This window comes from Andrena cerasifolii, chromosome 14 (assembly GCF_050908995.1).
Source record: "Andrena cerasifolii isolate SP2316 chromosome 14, iyAndCera1_principal, whole genome shotgun sequence".
In the NCBI taxonomy this organism is placed as follows: domain Eukaryota; kingdom Metazoa; phylum Arthropoda; class Insecta; order Hymenoptera; family Andrenidae; genus Andrena; species Andrena cerasifolii.
Window position 1 is genome coordinate 9,725,039 of NC_135131.1, and position 14,695 is coordinate 9,739,733.

General features: G+C 48.5%; 5 protein-coding genes and 1 long non-coding RNA gene across 7 annotated transcripts in view; 5 read left to right on the plus strand and 1 right to left on the minus strand.

The window, feature by feature from the left end:
- LOC143376367 (tRNA N(3)-cytidine methyltransferase METTL6) overlaps positions 1–14,695 on the plus strand; it is a 239,151-nt gene that overhangs the window by 47,826 nt on the left and 176,630 nt on the right. Inside the window, exon 5 of one of the 2 annotated variants that reach the window (XM_076826626.1) lies at positions 6,543–6,552. The exons of the other annotated variant lie outside the window; for it this stretch is intronic. The gene's annotated coding sequence lies outside the window, so the exon portion shown is untranslated. Of the gene's footprint in view, positions 1–6,542; positions 6,553–14,695 lie in introns of those variants that run through there. 2 annotated transcript variants of the gene reach the window in all.
- LOC143376263 (uncharacterized) lies at positions 832–2,897 on the plus strand. The gene is made up of 4 exons (XM_076826390.1): positions 832–885; positions 1,303–1,376; positions 1,448–1,671; positions 2,058–2,897. The coding sequence occupies exons 1-4, from the start codon at positions 868–870 to the stop codon at positions 2,372–2,374; spliced, it is 633 nt and encodes a 210-aa protein (XP_076682505.1). The 5' UTR covers positions 832–867; the 3' UTR covers positions 2,375–2,897.
- Positions 4,069–6,138, plus strand: LOC143376262 (uncharacterized). The gene is made up of 3 exons (XM_076826389.1): positions 4,069–4,161; positions 4,602–5,127; positions 5,414–6,138. Exons 1-3 carry the CDS (start codon positions 4,072–4,074, stop codon positions 5,710–5,712), a joined length of 915 nt encoding a protein of 304 aa, XP_076682504.1. The 5' UTR covers positions 4,069–4,071; the 3' UTR covers positions 5,713–6,138.
- Positions 7,676–8,657, plus strand: LOC143376175 (uncharacterized). The gene is made up of 5 exons (XM_076826124.1): positions 7,676–7,687; positions 7,825–7,948; positions 8,077–8,160; positions 8,221–8,330; positions 8,410–8,657. The coding sequence occupies exons 1-5, from the start codon at positions 7,676–7,678 to the stop codon at positions 8,596–8,598; spliced, it is 519 nt and encodes a 172-aa protein (XP_076682239.1). The 3' UTR covers positions 8,599–8,657.
- Positions 13,154–14,315, minus strand: LOC143376146 (uncharacterized). The gene is made up of 3 exons (XR_013087034.1): positions 14,184–14,315; positions 13,950–14,064; positions 13,154–13,663 (listed from the first exon to the last, which is right to left on the minus strand). It is a non-coding gene; the product is annotated as an uncharacterized LOC143376146 (long non-coding RNA).
- On the plus strand, positions 13,672–14,646 carry LOC143376145 (uncharacterized). Its single transcript, XM_076826060.1, has 3 exons — positions 13,672–14,078; positions 14,167–14,336; positions 14,487–14,646. Exons 1-3 carry the CDS (start codon positions 13,811–13,813, stop codon positions 14,625–14,627), a joined length of 579 nt encoding a protein of 192 aa, XP_076682175.1. The 5' UTR covers positions 13,672–13,810; the 3' UTR covers positions 14,628–14,646.

The following is a 14,695-nucleotide window of genomic DNA, read 5'->3' on the forward strand; positions in this document are numbered from 1 at the left end:
CAGATCGCGGCAGCACTTCTGTTAATCCGATCCTCCGAGCGTTAATGAAGAAATCATGGTAGGCGGCGCGCGGATGAAGCTAAATATAGCGAAGTCAACGTAGCGTTCACTTAGGTAGCGGCGAGCGGACACGCCTGATTTCCGCCGGGGAATTTCATGATGGTCACATCGCAAAATAGGGCAAAACGGAAGAAAGAGGTTCCCTCCCCGGAGAAAAGGAAATCGCTTTCGACGCGTTGCTCAATTGCGAAGGATCATGACCACTCTTCATAGGCGTTCACCACGTTCACTAGCCGCCGGTTAGTTTGCGAGTCTGACGGTGCATTCCGTCAGCGTTTCTCGGTGGATAGGCACCGACGATATGGCAACTGCTCGTATGAATTTCAATCACGCCACAGAGAAACGTACGTCTCTGGAATCATGCGATTTGGAACAGTTTGGTCTACGTGGACGAGCCCCGTGCCCGTTGGAATCGGAGAAGAGGGTAGGATCTGGGATCTGGACGATGACTGAGCCAGGGGTGGAAGTGGGCATTGGTAGGCGCGTTCGTGCTCGTAACTAGAGGGGTTTCCCTCGATCGAGATCGTTTACCCTCGTTCGATCCTCTGTCACCGTGACACCGAAAGTCGGCTCTCGTCTAAGGTGACCAGGAGACATCGAGTGTCGAGTTTCGTCGCTAGTATTTCCTACACGCGAGCGTAGGATACGGGCGCGAGCATGCAAGTCCGGTTTTCGAGAGAGAGATCATCCGCGCGTCGCTAGGTGCTGGGAGAGGGAGAAAGCGTATAAAAAGGAGCGGTCCATCGGCAACTGCCTGCAGTATCCGTATCTGTTCCTTCATCCACTCTCTGATCAGAAGATAGAAAAATGCTCTCCTGGCCCCCCGTAAGTAAATGGTCCAGATGGACAAGAATGGGAGGCTTTCGATGGGAATTAGTGAACCATGACCAAAAATCCCACGCCTCTCTATAGTTCCGGAGGCCTCGACGCGAACAATGCCGGTGAAAAGTGTCTATTATCGTCTGCGTACTTTCCTGTGCGTGCACAGCCATGCATACTCGCGATGGATCGTAATGCTGCCACCATTATGGTCTCCGTTTTGCATTCATAACAAGAAAGCAGAGTTGGAGAGTCCGTCGTAAACGTATTGCCGTGAATAAGTGATTCGGTAGCTTCTGATCTTCGAGTTTGGAACATATAGGTCGTGAAAAAGGGGTGTTGGGGCTTCCTGGTGATTCACGAATGAGTCGAGAGCTACGTTATATCGTTCAGGGGGTGATAATTAATCGTCACATGTTTCAGGTGCTCGCAGTATGCTTGATCGCGGGATCTGCTTTGGCCAGTATCGAAGGTGGTGATTCTAGCGGCTGGCAAGGGTAACAGATGATTCATTACACCTACGAATTAAGGTATTTAACCTGGATGTAGTTGACTTCACTTTCAACAGGATATCCAGTAACAGTGGCTACGGAGGACACGGTGTGGATTTAGGTCAATATTCAGGGGGCCTTCATGACATGTCCGGTTATGGCTCCTACGGTTACGGAGGGGGTGGACTCGAGCATGGGGTGCATGGAGGACACGTTCAACATCATTACGCTCAAGCTGTGCCTGTGAGCGAGCACGTGGAAATCACGAAGCCTGTGCCGATACCTGTGATCAAAAATGTTGGTAAGTTAAGTCGTCTGAACGTGCTACTAAAAATTTGTTCCTCGTCCAGACCTCTCCAAATTCTCAATATCAATCACGATACACAATTCCCTGGTGTACCCAATTACCCCTCAATAACTACAGAAGCGAGAATTCTCATTAATAACGCTCCTTCCACCGTCGCACGTAAATGTCGGCCCATGCATCGACCAAAACCACTTCCACGCACCAAGTAATGTTAAACCGGGCTAACAGCGTCAATAGATACGCGTGACAAATACTCTAGTAATCAATTACTATCTCTACTAGGTATTAAACATTCAAATGAATCCTTTGCAGATCGTTTCATCATTTAATCCTTCGTAATGTAATTACAACTAACTGTCTAACTTTTTGTACGACTACAGGAGTGCCCGTTGCCCAGCCAGTGGCGATACCTGTGCCACATCCCGTGGCAGTGGGTGTACCACAGCCGTATCCGGTCCACGTGCCGGTCCCGAAGCCGGTGGCGATCCCCGTGGTGAAGACGATCGCGATCCCAGTCGAGAAGAAGGTCCCGTTCCCGGTGGAGAAGGTGATACCCGTCCCGGTAGAGAAGCACGTGCCCATACCGGTGGAAAAGCACATACCAGTGCCCGTGGAAAAGCCGTACCCCATCCACGTGCCCGTCTACAAGCACGTGTTCCATCGGGCGAAGTCGTACGGTCACGGTTGGAGCCGTTAGATAAGCGTTGCGTCACCGACAACCAGAGGATGTACATACATGGGGGATGCGTCCTCCCAGGGGAAACGAATGCAATCATTGCCCGCGCATCCCACGGCACGCGAGAGAGGATTTCAGTCAGCTCTTTTGGTGGAGCATCGACCCGAACGTGTCTGGCGAATCGAGGCTCTCGGTGCGGCGCCCTTGTTCATGTGGGACGAATACATATGTGTCCCTGGTCTTGTTCGATAGTACTATGCAGTATTAATGGTTGTTCGTTATTGTTACTATGTTGCCAAATAAAGGATTGATTTTTTATTAAATGTGCCCCTTGTTTATTGTACCCTGTTTGCTAATACAGATCAATGGATCTTGATGGATTACGTAGGATTATCGCCACGTTCCCCTGGCTCACAGCTAAGCGTGGCGATCGAGGAGTTAGAGGCGATTATAGAGGCTCCTGGCGCGTGAAGATTCTCATTTATCTTATTCACCCCTTTCGACTACTTTGACTAACAATGAATGTAGGTAACAGTCGGTTAGAATGTTCGCTGAGTAACTGGCGTGTAATAGCAGGCAGTTTCCACGGAGATGCCGTGCGTGTTCCCTTGAGCCGTTAGAGCAGTCGATTCGATGCACGACACTGACAGATGCTTGTGGGAGCGACAGCTTGTACTTTTGTCGTCAACTCCAGTCGATTACGGAGTCCCTGCACTTTCGCGATAACGGCTGGTCATCTCATTGACTCGAGCAAGTTCCCGAGAAGATCGTTACCGAGATTTCAGTCACGAATGTCTACACGCCACGCTGTAGGCTTTTAATTATCTTAATGTGCTGTACGGTACACGAACAGATAGCGTAGTTCGCGCCTATGTTGTCTTAAGAGGCTTTCGTTATGCTCTCTCCACAAGGCAGGTTAAATACAGAGGTGCACGAGCTTGATACTCGCCTCGTGTATCGTTACACGCGACAGTTAACTCACTATTTGTCACCTGGCGCGACGATTTTCTGCGATTCCAGCTGACAATCTTAATTACTGTTGCCAGTAGAGACTCGAGAACCCACCTGAGAGGATAATGCCTCCGGATTCAATGCTTCCATTTCAGTCGCAAGAAAAGTGACCGCGTACGTAGGTGCTCACCATAGTAATAATCTGAAATCTCTCTTCCTGTCCACTAATCGCCATTTCCTCGTGGAAACTGATTATTCATCTTCGGGTAAGAGTCCGCGCGCTTCTCACGTTCCGACGGCACACAATTTACCATTAACTCCTGCAATTTCATTCCCACGGAGAAGTACAAACGAAATTAACCGTAATAACTTAATTAGACTGCCGTCAGTTTCGCTGAGTTAAATTGAAGCGATCAGCGAGACGTTCTGAAAGGAAGCTACGAAACCAGGGAACTGCGATGAGGAATCCTTGATGCTCCGCGAGCTTTGGCTGCCTGTTGACGTAACGGAGGGAGCACGAAAGCACGGCGGCAGATCGGAGATGAAAATTACGAGCGTGTGTGGGCGCTCGTCAGCTGAGCGCAGCGGAAAATGTCTAATTCGCGCGGCGCTGCCAAGAGATTCACAAGAGTGGCCAATAGGACGGTGTTCGCCGGACCGATGGCGGAGAAACAATTGCACCAGTCCCGCGAAATTCACGGTGACTGGGCTCTGGACTAAACTACATCGTCGACAGTGAAAGGCTCGACGGTATATTAAGACGAGCAATGAGCAAAGATGTATCAGTCGCTGAAGGAACTTCTACAACCAGCAGCTCGGTGCGACAGTGCTCTATGCGCTCAAACATGAACCGAATCGTGAGTAAAGGAACCCGATATTCACGAATATCCCGGATCTTTCATACATTCACAGTGACTTTCCAATCTCCTCTCAATCTCACCTCTCCCAAAACGCCACCCGGGACAGTACGATTTTCCATAACCGTTAAAGTGAAATAAGCTAGAAAACGAATCATTAATTAAGATCCCAATGTGAGTTTTTTTAGCGATCATAAGAAAGAACCATCTGTTACACCATCGGGACAGCTTAGTTCACTTTACGATCCCTTAACCCCTTGCGTGGAAATCACGCAAGTCTCGCTAATACGTCTTCGGGCAAGGGGTTAACACCCTTTTAACCAAACAGTCCAATACTCGTACGTGCAACCTCCAGGTGTTCCTTTCTAAGTGCGTTCCACTCCATTCACTTGACATTCAAATGCAGCTTCGCTTACACTTGAACTCTACCTTCGACGCAGGTACTCCTTTCTCTGGTGTCCTTGGCCGCGACGGCGCCGGTGATCGTGAACCAGGATCAGTACCAGTACTATCCGCAGCCCGTGGGTGGCTTTCAGCCGATAGAGAGGTCGGACCATGAGAGCCTGGGCAGCTCTGGTGGCGGAGGTTACGGTGGCGGTGACTATGGTGGCAGTTATGGGGGTGGAAGCTCTGGCGCCGGAAGTTACGGTGGCGGTGACTACGGTAGCAGTTATGGGGGTGGCAGTTACGGCGGCAGCGACTACGGCGGTGGCAGTTACGGGGGCGACTTTGGGGGTGGTCACGGTGGTTTCGAGGGATCCGTCGGAGGGCACTTAGAGGCGTCCAGTGGTGACCATTTGGGCTCGGATTACTCCTCTCTCGGCGGTGGTGGCGGTGGTGGTTACGAGGGTGGTGACGACGGCGGAGTCTCCCTCGATGGAGGCCACAGTGTGATTCAGAGTGTTCCTGTGTCCGAGCACGTCGAGGTGACGAAGCCTGTGCCTATTAAAGTCGTCAAGCACATCGGTAAGTTTCTTCACCATTTTACCAAGTGGACGTTCTTCTGCCGAAACGTCGATTTCGCGTCGTTTGTTATTAAAAAGACACTCGGTTTTGATTATCATTCTCAGACATTAGGCGCTGTGGCGTAATAACACGTTGCCTTTGCAACGAGGATAATTACTCTGCATAATCGTTCAACGTTCGGAAAGTTTGAAAGCGAACACTGAGAAGAAAGTTTGCTCGGGATACCAGAATATCGAAATCACTGAGTATGTCTGTTAAAAACTCACGAACTTGCTGGGTTTTTCAGGGGTGCCAGTTCCTCAGATCTACAAGATTGCCGTGCCCCATCCAGTGCCAGTTGGTGTTCCTCAGCAGTACCCTGTGGCTCAGCCAATGCTGAAACCCGTTCCTGTGCAGATTGTGAAGACCGTCGCTGTTCCAGTGGAGAAGAAGGTGCCGTTTCCCGTGGAGAAGCACATCCCTGTGCCCGTGGAGAAGCCTGTGCCTATCACGATCGAGAAACACATCCCCGTGCCAGTCATTAAACCGTACCCCATCAAGATCCCCGTCTACAAGACGATCTACCACCACGCGAAGAAACACTAAAAATCATCTGGTCGGAGAACAATCCACCCTAGCGATTGTTGTCACAATGCTAGAGACGTTCATCGCGATCTCATGTCTCTAGACGGAACCAGTCCTGATAGAACCACAGTGAAAGTCCCCTAAAAAAGGGTCCTACCGTCCCATCCGGCTGTTGGGTCCAAAACGAGTGCCCTTATCGTTACTCTATTTGTATATACGCATTGTTACTACTGTTACCATTGTTACTATGCCCTTTTTTATTTTTATAAACGTTACTGTTCTTGTTTTTCAATAAAACGCTTGAAAATAATCCATGCTCGTACCATTATTTCTCGGTGAAAGTCGAGGCTTGTTTTCCCTCTCGATATCAGGAATTCACGTGTCTTCCTGGTTCGTGATAGAACAGAAAAATTCACGCATGAGGTGTAACTATTTATCTAAACTATCTTCTACCGCGGAAGGGAAGCATGTTGCGAGCGATAGTAGATAGGGATCACCAAGTTCCAGACACGAGTGTCGAATGATGTTTAACGAAGGAGCCTGTACGCTTCGATAATATTAAACGCATCCACCAGGAGAAATTCGATAGTAATGCAGTTGAAGGAACTTTCCACGCTACATTAAGGGGATTGGGCGACTTTTCCGCTCCGTGTAAATTGCATACGAGAGCAGTCGCAGCGCGCGTCAATGTATCCGAGGTAATGCGCCTGAGATCATAATCGAAACTTTCACTGGCATCTTCGATAGATCGGCAACAAATTCCATGGAAAGTGAACGTCGCGGGCGGACTAGTTCAGGACAGGTGGGAGCGTGATAGTGACGCTCAGCCACATTGTAAATGAGCCGTGAAGATCAGAGAAGTTCGCCAAGGCGATTAATGAGCAATCCTGATGAATACAATCTTCCGTGTGTCTGAACGATTCGCGAGAAAATGTCGAAACTCGCGAGAAGTAGCGTGATCGACGCACAGTCTACTTGGGGCACCGACAAGCAGAAACAAGATGAAACGGTCTAGACACTTATTAACATTAACACCTTAATGAAGGATGTAAATTAGTTTTCACGCGTTTCGAACTAATTCTTTCGTTTATAAATTCATGACAATATGATTTAATGCAAAGCGTATTTATGATACCAGCTGTACCGCAAGCGATAATGCAATTTTAGCTGATAATTCAGACGAAGTAACAATCGGTATTGTTAACAGAATTTAATTTGGAACGAGTTTCCGTCACATTCATTAACGCTGTCGATGCGTTCTCTGTCTCATTGTTCACATACATTTATTTCTCCCTCCCCAGTACACAATGTTGAGAGCTCCCGGCAAGTTTATTGCGATAACATCAATCTGCACTTGTAAACTTGAAAAAGTGTACCGTTTCTGTCAACTGTACCATGAGTCTAATAATAAAGTGAGCAGTGTTTGGTCCATTAGACGTCCACTTTTTTCATTCACACCCCGAGCCATCCGATCCAGGAACAGGTTGCACATCCACTATGCAATTTATCCAGACCGACAAGAAGCTGCACATATTGCACCTAATTTCTGTCAAGCGATTAATCACTACCAGGAAGCAGGAAGTCCTCATTACTCCCACTTTCGGTGCACCGTAAAATGTCTGTCCCGCATGTGGCAGTACGCTCTATCAAAGGTGTTCCGGATTCAAAGCAGAGATAGAAAGGTGGGGCCAATCCCATCTCCAACGAGAGCGCACCGAACAGGCTGAGACGGACAAGGTTGCGCATCGCTTTGCGGAGGAAAAGACGGAAATCCTGTGTTGCGCAATAGTGCGCCGATTGAGGGGCAGGCTGCTCTTAGAAACAGAGAAATGTAACTTGCACAGTGAAGGTGTCGAATAGGATTTAGCGGGATAGTGGGGTTGCGTGTGTCCTGCGGGGCGGCTATATAAAGTGACTACGGGAAGAATTCGACTCGAGTTGATCTTTTATTCACGAGGCATTCATATGCACTGAACAGGGAGAGATGGAGAAGCTCGTACGTGAATCGTGTCTACGCCACCCCCTTCATTATGCACGCATTCATGCTGCCGATCGATATCGATCGGAGATGCCTGTGCCGTGGAGTAGATTTCCAGTGTCGGCTAACTTTGTCCGTTTCTTTCTGTTTTTAAGATACTAATCTTGATTATCGTCGCGTCCTGCTCGGCTGGTGAACTGGGGTTCGGGGGTCACGGACTGACATTAGGGGAGATCGACGTGGGTCACGATGGAGATGACATTGGATTCGGTGACTTAGGTCTATTCAACGTTTTAGTTCTCGATCACGCTCGTCGAATTAAACAGTAGCCGAAGTTGGCGCACAGTGATAGGTCAGTGTACTTCTTGACTCTGTGATAACTTGGACGTTTCCTGTTTCTGCATCAGGTGGGCTGGATTCGGAGATCAGCCTAGGAGGTCACGGTGGAGGCGGCGGAGGCGGACACTACATTCCTGTCGTCAAATCAATCGGTACGTGAGCTACCCTGCGCGTGACATAGAATCTTTTTACAGCGAGCTTAACTGTAACAGGTGTGCCAGTGTTAAAGCACTTCGCCTTGGCTGTGCCGAGTCTGCAAGTGCAACAAGTGCCGCAGAGTTATCCAGTGCCGGTCGTCGTACAAAAACCAGTGCCTTATCAGGTTTGAGGCTCAAATTCAATCACTCTATTCAGACTCACTTTGTGCTTGTTTCATCAATGCAGACTTTGCCCCTTCGCAGGTGGAGAAGCAAGTGTTCACGAAAGTGGAGAAGAAGGTTCCCACGCCGATCGAGAAGATCGTCCCCGTGAAGGTTGAGAAGCGGGTTCCATTCACCGTGGTGAAGCACATTCCGGTTCACGTGGTGAAGCCCATCCCTATCAAGATCCCGATTTATAAAACGATCGTGCACCGCTACAAGGGCCATTGACCTTGCAGGATTATATTGTTGATTGTTTTCCACCGTACCACAGAAATACATTGCTGTCACCATCGTCATCGTGCGATCTGTTCCATATGTATTTCCAGATGTTACACTGTCCTAAGTACTTAGTGATACTCTGTTGTGATGTCTATTTATTAAAACTGGTTATTGATTATAAACACGTTGCCGTATTCACTTTCCAAGCCACTGTACCTTTAGTGAGAAGTTAAACTCCCTGGGGGGTTCTGCTTGTCGGAATTGAAACTGAGACTGGACCTGACTGCCGAGCGCAAGCTGCAAATTGTAGCTACACGAGTAAGAATATTAGCATGGGGCCGAACTGCTCTCGTGGTCTTCCAAGGTTGAACTTCAATTCAGATTCCCTGACTTTAATTTTCCACCCTCGTCATAATACCAACGCTGCGGCTGATTTAGTAGCTCGAATTACAGCGATGAGTCTTCGCTATTACGACTCTGAGCAGAAACAAGGGAAGTTAAATCAGGGATGTTACGTTAACGCAGTCATCGCGCTTATCGATCACCATTTCGCGACAATGGCGGAGGAGAAAGGAGAGTGTCGCGCATGCAGGGCGCTCGCAGGGAAAGTCATCACCTAGATTACTTTTCCCTGTCATTGACCTTACGTAAATTCGACTTTGACAGCGTCGGCGGAATCCGCTGAGAAACGTAGGTAATTGACGAGACGGAGAAAGGAATGCAATTACCGCGGACGGGATTCTTCGACGTGAAACTGGTGCAATATCGTCAACCCTGTATCGCCGAGATGCGCGAATTACCATAGAGATCGGATAAAGGGTCCCTGTTCCTTGGGAGAAGGGGATTTATTAATGGCCGGAGAGCGAGAAAAACGAAAGGCACGGTTAAAGTCGACTTTCACTCGCAGCTTTTCTGGTATCAGCTCCAAAAGCGGAAGAAAGCAGCGCCAGTGATTAAACGAGCTCGACTAGCGCGTCGTTAACGCAAGGAACTATGAGGTAATTGACGGATGCCCGTGGTATGCAACGAAAGGATGCATTATTTCCCTGACGAGCAGGGACACGGCTCACGTCGCGCGATTCCATCGCGTAAGAATGAGGAAAGAAGGGAGCACACGATGCGGAAAGAAACGATGGCGAAAGCGAGGCATGAAGATGATCTGCTGTTCCGTAGATCTCCTACGATCACGCGGTTGTAAAAGGAGGAAGAAGAAGCCTCCGATGATAGCGGCGACGGATCGTACACACTGTTCCATGGCTTCCGTTTCCTTCGTTCATTACCCGTTAATATTCCAGCACCCGTTGTTTTCGCGAACATCGTAAAGATACGGGAGCTGGACTGGTCGCACTGGGTGGCTGTCTTCGCTCTCCGTGACGGCAGTGTCGGTGAAACGATGCAAAAAGCCACTGACATCGCCGTGGCGAAAGTACAACGCCCGAGAGGAAAGGGACGGGCTGCCTTGGCGCATTTCGACAGCCTTCGAATTTTGATGAAACGCGCGTTACAGGAATCCGGGAAGCGAGTATCGAGAACAAAACCACGAGCATGCAAATGCACACGCGGGCGATGGAGAACGTGGCGGGTATCAAGGACCGTGAAAATGAAAGTACTGTGTCAGATGACTAGCACGACACTAAAGGATAAGGTATCGAATGGGAATGTGAAGAACAAGTGTAAGGTACCTGATACAGTATGTCGGGTGAGAAAAAAAGGAGAGAGTGGAGCCAACGTCTAGCGTGGATAGATCTCAGTAGAAGAGCTCGGCCATTACTACTGCAACTCAGTAGGACAAAGGTTGCTTGGAAAACCAGGCGAAGGTGTACAGAGTGTTTGCCACCGATCTCCTAAGAGCACTGTACTCAGAGTAGGGCAGACTACAAGTTTAAAGAATTAAAATTGCGAGGAGCAAGAAGAAGAAGAATTCGCTGAAATATTCCCCCAGCAGAATAAAACGCAGCTTCCCTGGTTCTTTAATCGCGTCTAGCTTCTCTTATATATTTTGCAATGCGTGTGGCTCAATCAAATAACCATCGAAGAAACGTTTGAAACCGGTACTCTTAATTAGTCGCTCGGCTCGATGCAGAGAAGTGCAAAGACTCCCCTAACGATTCGCTTTCGCGTGCGCCTCTCTAGGCTGTCCTTTCCACCAGTTCTTTACGATAACGAGCGTAATTCGACTGGCCGTGGCCGACACGCATACGCGCAGAAGCAGGAACAAGAACGCGGCGAAAGAAACGTGTTGTTGCTGAAGGGAGAAAAAAAAGTTTCCGGCGAAAGTAAAATCAAAAGCGGAGATCGCCACAGCCTCCTGTGTTGAAGGCGTTCTAAAAACAAACGACACGCCTCGATTCCGCGTTAAACATTAGCATATCTTCGCGATTACGGTGCGATTACCTGCGAGTTACTATCGCCCGGTGAATGTGATTGTTCGTGCTTTGGAATTCTTTAAAGTAACCCTTCGTTCTAGGCACGAGTAGGGATCGATATGGCGCTCAAGCGGGGATGCTAGTGGATTTTTTAGTTTCCAGCGTTTTTCGCAAGTTTAAGGAAAGAACTGAAATAAAAATTTGACAACAGAGGTACTTTCCCTTCACTCGAGGTTGCGGGTCACCAGCGGGTCGCGTTCTTCCTGCTCCAAATTGGGGTCAAAGAAATCGTGGGTGTCGTTGAATCGAACTCCGAACCCCGATGGTTTTCGAAAGCGGACCTTATCCGTCTAGTTGCTATGGAACCTTTGAATCTTCCACGGGCATTCAGAACACAGGATCGCGTCTTTCCTTAGCGTGACGAGCGTTGCATGTCGCTAACGAGGAGGGCACCGCACAGATCGATGCTCCAAGTCGTGGCAAATGGGCAAACAAACCGATTCCTCCTTAGAGGATTCATTCGATATAATTAGCTCGGTCGAACGAGTTTAATTTGGACGGGAACTGCAGCGTTTATGTGCGATGCAAATATCTCTATATTCGGCTGAAATTCGTGCGGCACCGAAATCCGAGACAAACTTTCCACCGTGGAATGATAGCCTACGGTTTGCACGGACTCTCATTTAGAGATATTACCATATTATATATTATTCGTATCCACGTTCGTATTAAATTCGTGCCGCGGTTCCATTTAACTCCTGATCCCTCTCATCTCCAGGCTATCCGGGATTAATATACACGCGAGCGGACAACCAAATTGCGTCGCTGTGTTCCCTGGACGAGAAGGTGGCGTCGAATAATTAAAGTCCGCGCCGAGGAGCACGATGGGGGTTTCGAAATGAAAGTTAAGAATTTCCCACGAATTTCCATCAGCGCGAACGCTTCAGCATCGCCACACATGGTCAACCAGAAGGCCTTTTATCGCGGTTTCTCTGTGGTCTGCTCCGATTTCATCGCTGAGAATTTTACATAGCTCTTCCGATCGTTTAATCACATTATTTCTGTCAGCGACGAAATCAAACGCATGCTTCGCGGCGAAGATTTCGGAATCTACCAGGGCAAACTGGGAACAGCTGCTGATTTGGGGTTGAGAAGGAATCCGTGCGCGTGCAAGGAGGAACTGGAGGCAACGATTTAACAGGAAGTCACCGGCAAAGTGGAAGATCAAAAGCGGCTCCAGATGCGACCGCAAATTTACGCGGCTGCTCCATTTGCCGGAAGTGAACGCCTCGTGCGGTTTTGGAAATTTCCAGAGACGATTCCCCTCCGTGGCAGCCCGACACGAGCATTCGCTTCTGCATGGGATTGGATACGTAAAGCCAGCGGCGAAAATGGGAGCCCATTAAGTATGCGCATAAATTGCGATCGTCTTCATCGATTGATCTGTTGTAATTCGGTTGCGGCAGATTTTTCGAAAGGTCCCTGACCGGCGATGCGTGAAAGGGCGGTCCGTTTCCATTCGCGACTTCGGCGAGCCGTGGTCGTCCGCGTCGGGAATCTTGTGTTTACCGGAAGTGAAGGTGAAGAACGCTCTCCGCCCGTAAAGATACTCAAAGCGGATCAAATTTTTCGGCGCGCAACGGAATGAAAGTACGAGGCCGCGCGCCGTGTGAAAGGATTTTTTTGCGAAAAAGTGATCGGCTGCTGCGGTCCTTGCCCCTGTAAAAGTAGATTTCGGAGTGTTCTGAGTTAATCACTCTTTTCCTTTAACTATTCTCTCAGATGCTGAATTCGTCGACTGTAAACTGTTTCGCAAAAAGTTTCTCTTTTCTGAATTTAACTGTCAGAACCGTACGATGCCCATAACCGTCACGGTTTCCTTTGTCGCGTGTTCAGCGCACGTGACATTTTCCAGAAAAAAACTTTTCAGGGTCCAGCTATGTGTTTATTTATTTATTACCTCCGCGGGAAGGCGCCATTATTTACAAAGTGAAAAAGTAACAAAACAAACATTACCGCACGCGAGAAATAACCCATCAAACCCCGAGAACAAAATTCAATGTACAAACAGAGCGCCAGGATAATGCAAAACTAGAAAATACTTTCCCGACTGATCGAGTAACCTTTCACGCAATCGTCATAACTTCCCATCAAGAACTCTAAGCAGTTCCGTGCAAAAAAAGCTACCTTCGTTTAACACTGTTTTCTCTCTCCAATACACGATCGACGAGCTCGACGATACTTTGAAAATTAACGCGCAGTGTTGCCTTTCTACGCTCCGTTTTAAAATAAACACGATTGGATTCGACCCAACAGATGCGAGCTTCTTTCATTCAAGCCAAAAGCGTTTCATTGAAGATAGTTACCCTAACGACGAGACACTTGCAGCAGCGTGCACTTCCGGCGTCCGCAGGCACGCGTAATCCTGGCTTCCGGTGCGCCGTAGACGGACAATGGTTCAATGAACCACGTGAAAAATGAAACGCGAACCTTTCATATTCATTGGCGGTGCATAGAGTCTGCACAAAGTTGCACGGGTGGCGAGGTCTAGCTCGGCATATCCAGGAAAGGGTCGGGACTCTAGCGTGAAGGATCAGTGAAAGGTGGTGGAATCGATGTTAGTATATAAGCTGCTTGTTCCACTGGCATAGACATTCAACGCTCGATCCTTGTGCTCACTCCAATTTCACAACCCTCAGCCCGAAAACCTGCAATAATGAGACAAATCGTAAGAATCATGCGTCCACTGAACATTCGGCAATTATCTGTGATAGTAGACATGACACTTGATAGTAACTTTCTCTGAAACTCATTGGAAATATAGCTGCATCATTCAGGGATAATAAAACCGAGTTATGAACACTTGGCTCCATTCGATAGACCAAAAGGGGCGCGATAAACGAAGAAACGATAGTGAAAACATGTTACTGGGAAGAACAGATGGCTTTCAATGCGTCGATCTCTACGACAGAGGATTAACGATTAATTACTTGCAGATTGTCCTGCTTAGTCTCGCGGCGTTCGCCGCAATGGTTTCTGCGAGCCACTACGACGAGGACCACGGTAGCTCCACGTACGAGGAAAAATCGAGGCCAGTGGAGATTCCAATCTATAAGAAATATGGTGAGTACTTTACAAAATCACGATTAGATGCCTGAAATTTACCAATTTCAGAAGTAGAGAGTTATCAATGACGATTACGTATTTTCAGCCATCCCGATTCCTCACCCGGTGCCAGTGGAGATCCCTCAGAAGATAGAGATCCCTATCCCGCAGCCTCAGAACGTGCCCATAGAGATTCCTCAGCCTTACCCGGTGGAAGTGATCAAGCAAGTCGAGATCCCCATTGAAAAACCAGAACCCTTCGTTGTGGAGAAGCACGTAAGTGTGAGCAGTGAAAATTCACTGTGAACTTTAGCGATTTACCTCCAACGAACCCATCCAAGGAGTTTGTCGAAGTTCGCCGGGCGAACTGTCGAGCAATTGCGTCGCGATGACCGCTCGCTACAACGTGTAATCGCATTTACCCAGGTGCCTTTTGTGGTGGAGAAGCCGTATCCGGTGTACGTGGAGAAGAAATTCCCCATTCCGGTCGCCAAGCCGTATCCAGTTCATGTTCCAGTCTACAAGCACGTATTCCATTACACCTCGAAGGGCAAGGGATGGCACTGAGCCCATCATCCACCTACTGGAAACAAGGACGCTGTTCATCGCTGTACTGACAATCATCTCGCAAACCT